The 5,771-nt window shown below is 26.9% G+C and overlaps 1 protein-coding gene across 1 annotated transcript in view; it reads left to right on the top strand.

The window, feature by feature from the left end:
• LOC137629816 (uncharacterized) overlaps positions 1-4,554 on the top strand; it is an 11,594-nt gene extending 7,040 nt beyond the window's left edge. Inside the window, exons 6-8 of the mRNA XM_068361464.1 lie at positions 3,054-3,269; positions 4,027-4,157; positions 4,453-4,554. Coding sequence (XP_068217565.1) covers positions 3,054-3,269; positions 4,027-4,157; positions 4,453-4,554 — 449 coding nt within the window. The remainder of the gene's footprint in view (positions 1-3,053; positions 3,270-4,026; positions 4,158-4,452) is intronic.
• Positions 4,555-5,771: the final 1,217 nt, after the last annotated feature.

The raw sequence follows: 5,771 nt of genomic DNA, 5'->3' as shown, positions 1-5,771 counted from the left end.
TTTCTTCTCAACATGATTTAATACCCTGAACTTGAGAAAATTTATACAAAGTATTGGGTTATATTACGAGCTATAATTGATTTTATTAATTGATTTATTCATTTTACCCTTTTAATCCCTATTTATTTCACATCTAGATTTTATTGTATGAAAGTGTTGCGATTTGTATTAAAGGTTAAAATGATACTAAATGGTGGGAGTATACAGATATGATTGAATGATTTTCGTTATATAGCGCTGAATGGCCTTTGATGCCCCAGTGCTTGACTTAATGTCTAAATCCTATATTCAATTCAATTCAATTCAATTCTCAACATGATTCTTTATTCATGATTGGAATATTGAGTAATTGAGTTATTCACTTATTTTTTTCTGGTTTTCTAGAAAAACCTCAACTTACATGAGAAAATTATTTCAAATACGTAGTGGGAAAATGATTCTTAATTGTGATTAAAATGTCTATTTACTCTTACGGCAAATTCAAAACTAACGAGACTACAGTGAATTTGATAAAAATAACCTGACTAATATTGAGCACAATGATTGTTTGACTAACTTTCAGAAATGTGGTTTTTCCTAACGTGTTGCAAATGAAGAATTATTAAAGTTATGCAGTTGATCAGAATAATCTTTTAGCTTCTGAGCTATCGTGTATAAGGTCAAATGACAAAATGTAATACACACACACACACACACACACACACACACACACACACACACACACACACACATATATATATATATATATATATATATATATATATATATATATATATATATATATATGTATTTATGTATGTATACAAATATGTTTATATGTATGCATATATATACATATAAATATATATATATATATATATATATATATATATATATATATATATATATATATATACATTATATATATATATATATATATATATATATATATATATATATATATATATATATATATATATATGTATATATATATAATTATATATATATATGTATATATAATTATATATATATAAATATATATATATATATATATATATATATATATATATATATATATATATATATATATATATATATATATATATATATATATATATTGTTCTTTGTTACCCATACTGTCTATCTATATGATTTACGTCCTCTACTTGTTAATCATTACGAGAAAGTTAAAATCTTAAATATGAAAAATTTATTCCTTTAATCATTACCTCAAACAGGTGTTTCGTCTGAATATTCTGGCCTAATCAATGAGTAGACACTTATATTTTCTATTCCTTAAATACTGGTCAAATCCCATCTGGCAGCAAAAACAGTGAACTTTATAACTAGTGGTTAATCACCTTCTCTGGGACATAGAAATAAGGGGAAAGAGTTAAAAACGCATTTAGAATAAACAGGTGTGATTATTCATCTGAAATTCTTTCTGTTTTCCCTAACTGAATCTGTTTCCCTCAGTCTTTCTTTGTAAATGGAATGGGAACTGAAAAGGAGTCTTTTTTCTTTTTTTTTTTTTTTTTTGGTCGCAATTAGTTCTTTATTATTGTTGTCGTTTTCTGCACGATTACTCTTTTTTTCCTCAACGGGTTGTTTCTGTAATGACTATCATTCGTAATCATTGAAAAGGTAATAGGCAATCATATTGCTCAAGCAACTTAACAGATTGCTCATTAAATGAAATCAAGAATGTATCATTGATTAAAATCCAATGGTATCTAAGGCCAGTGTATGATTTTGGTTATCAGAATAAGTCGCTTCATAACAAGTCTTATGTATCTCAAATAGGTTTTGAAAGATAACATCCATGAATTTAGTGTAATTGTTACCAGTGAGTTGCATTACTGTATAAAAATTGTAGCCGAGTTCAATGCCTCACTCTATGGGCGGTGATGATACCTGCCTGTCTGGTAGGGAATCAAGATTCTCTGTTTTACTTATATGCAGTTTTATTTCTTTGGTTACCCATATCACACAGACAATATTATAATATTATTTACTTGATATTCTTGAGGAATTAATTTATAGGCAAGTGTCATCAGACATTTATACAAAAATTTAATTGATTTGCTAATTAATAGCATCACTAATTGCCACTCAATATTATTACTATAACATTTTCTTAAGTAAAGAATATATCAACTAATCAACAAAGATGTGTATTGAGTAACCCTATGAGATAAAAAACAGATTATTTTTTTTAATGTGTTGAGTAATTCAATTTGGTCATTACCTAAAAGTACTTTGGAAAGGGGACTTGGGCACTAATCATTATGCATATATGGTCAGTCTCGAGGGCATTGTCCTGCTTGATAAGGCAATGTCACAGTTCCTTGCCTCTGCCATTCATGAGTAACCTTTGAACTTTTAATGAATGTCAGCAATATTTTTCCTAAATGAATTTTTTTATGAGTTATGCCTCCAACTCAGTGTGCCTCCTTTGCAGACTCGGCAGTATGTGCAATAAATTTTGCAGTATAATTTTAAAATAATATTGTCAAAGCTCACTCAAGACGACGACATTTTTCTATGCTGGTGCATCAAAATGTATATTGTTATTTTTAAATTTCAATTAGAGGCGTAATGATTACAAAATACATAAGAGACAAAAGTGTCCTAGAAAGATTATATTATCCAAGATAAATCCAGAAGAAAACACTTTATAATATGACATAATAAATTTTTTTTACATATTTCAGTTACCCAATTTCATAAATGTAATGACATTTTCAATGCATCTTTGTTTAGCTTTTGAAAAGCTTCTCTCATATATTATATATATATATATATATATATATATATATATATATATATATATATATATATATATATATATATATATATATATATATATATATATATATATATATATATATATATATATATATATATTATATATATATATATATATATATATATATATATATATATATATATATATATATATATTATATATATACATATATATATATATATATATATATATATATATATATATATATATATATATATATATATATATATTCTTCTTAAGAATCAGTTCTATATATCTTTCATAGGTTCAAGCTTAGCTGCTACAAGCTCTTCTCATAGATCAGGAGGTTTTAGCTACACTTCAGATGAGTCGAGCTCCTTTTTCGCAGTGTTCTTTACCCACCCATCTAGTGTTGTAACAACCACTTCAGTCTCTACAACATTACCGACTACGATTCCTACTACAACTGAGACTAACGTTATGGGAACACAACCGACCAACATTCCACTGACTGGTAATGGTGGGTTCTTTTCAGGATCCCCCAGAGATTCATGCTCTTGTAACTAAGTATTCCAACTTATGCATAAAATTTTCATAATGGAGATGACATAATTATATATATATATATATATATATATATATATATATATATATATATATGTATATATATACAGGTATGTATATATATGTATATATATATATATGTATATATGTATATGTATATATATATATATATATATATATATATATATATATATATATATATATATACACTGTATATATGTACATATGTATATATACAGTATATATATATATATATATATATATATATATATATATATATATATATATATATATATATATATATATATATATAAATATATATATATATATATATATATATATATATATATATATATATATATATATATGTATGTATGTATACACATATATATGTATATATACATATATATATATATATATATATATATATATATATATATATATATATATATGTATGTATATATATATATATATATATATATATATATATATATATATATATATATATATATATATATATATATACATATAAGGGTTGCATGACGTATTTGCCATTTGCCCACTACTTTTTACCACTCTAAATGAGACAGTTTAGTACAATCAAAAAGTATTGAACAGACTGACAAATTACTTTCACGTATTCACTGTCATTGTAACTTATAAAAGACGGCTTTACATAATCCTTCAACTTTTTTTTTTTCTTTTCTTCAAAGGAGTTTCTTCAGACCACAGCTTCTCTAGCAGCTCATCGCCTAGTTTATCCAGCTCCTCGAGTGAAGTCGGAACTACGGCTATAACAGGTGCTTCAACGACTATATACCTCAAAAATGTTACTGACTTTACAGTAATGGTTATAAAAGATACTTTTGTTCGAGAATTTACAACTTTTATACACCCGCCTTAAACTAATAATTTTCATGTGACACATTGAAAGATTTTTTTATGCAATATCTTCATAACTGATGTATATGATATATAATTTTACATATGAAAGTTCAAAAAAATATTTTCATTGTTCTCTTTTTTTTCTTGCAGGTACAAGTTTTGGTCAAAGTTCATTCAGTCCTATAAGTTAGTCTTTGGTTCAATTAATATATGCTTCGTATAAGAACCTTGCAATATGGTGTTTCCTTTTCCAGCACAAGGTGTTTACAGCGCTTCTAAAACCTATAAATGCAGTTAAACCAAGCGTATCTCTAGCCAGCATTAAAATCTATATTGATTGTAGAACTGCCCTGTAAACGATAAAACTCAAATTCCACAGCAGTGATGTTTAACATGCATGATATAATCACCTTGCCGTTTAGTATTTAATTTTATCCTAATATAAGAATCATCCTCACCCTCAAAGCTAATTCCAGAATCCTGTCATAGAAATAAACCATTAAACTCTGCATGCTTTTTACCGTAGGTTTAAAATAAATTATTTTTCTAGTTTCGTAAGGGTATCAGAGAGTGTTTTACAAATAGTTCATTAATAAAAACCTATTTACTTCTGTTAGACTCCAAAGAAATCACCCAAGTCTGGTAAAGAAAAAAAAACTTTGTTGGTCACATTTATCTTTTTAAATGGTCACACTTCAGTTCCCTGTGACCTTATTGTAGATATTTCTATAAAGTCACAAAATCTACTCGCTCTTCCGTTTCCGAGGGTTTAGGTATGGCTTTCTCGCTCGCATTTTTCCTTCACTTTGTCATTACTCTCTAGTTTACACCTAACCCATTCATTTACTAATGTCTCAACACTATTTTCAGATAATACTCTCATCTTGGAAATGTGCGTTTCTTCATCTTATTGAAAAGACAACCTTATTTTCATAAATATATTGAAGACATTTTCAATTTTACTCTATTCATTTCTTAAAAGCTATAAATGAATGTAAAGTTCAACCTTTTACCCCTTTCAAAATCGTAATTGTCCTGGTTACTTTCTTCTGGAAATTTATTGGATTTTATTATCTTGCCTTTTTCATTCAGAAGGTATTTTCTCAATTTACATTTTCCATGAGTAACGATCCTTTTTTTTTTTGGGGGGGGGGGTTTATTTGTACCTTGAAACATCAATACAAATAGTGTATATAATATAGCCGTAACTCATTTCTTCTCCTTTCTCAACATCAAATTATATAACTACAGTCAATTCTTTTTAGCGAGGCAGATTTACACCGACTCGCAGGGGTGCCCTTTTAACTCGGAAAAGTTTCCTAATCGCTGATTGGTTGGACGAGATAATTCTAACCGATCAGATAGCAGGAAACTTTTCAGAACTAAAAGGGCACCGCTGCGAGTCAGTGCAAATTCGCCTCATTTAAAAAAAAATTAATTATATTTATACTGTAAGATTCTGTTTCGAAATTTGAATGACTTTGGGAGCTACACCGCGTATTACATTTGCGTTCATACATTACATAAATGTATTCGAATCATTCTTCTTACTATTTTCATCATTTAGATAATA

This window comes from Palaemon carinicauda, chromosome 37, assembly GCF_036898095.1.
Source record: "Palaemon carinicauda isolate YSFRI2023 chromosome 37, ASM3689809v2, whole genome shotgun sequence".
In the NCBI taxonomy this organism is placed as follows: domain Eukaryota; kingdom Metazoa; phylum Arthropoda; class Malacostraca; order Decapoda; family Palaemonidae; genus Palaemon; species Palaemon carinicauda.
Note: the sequence above shows the minus strand (reverse complement) of the source record. Positions and strands in the feature narration are given on the sequence as shown.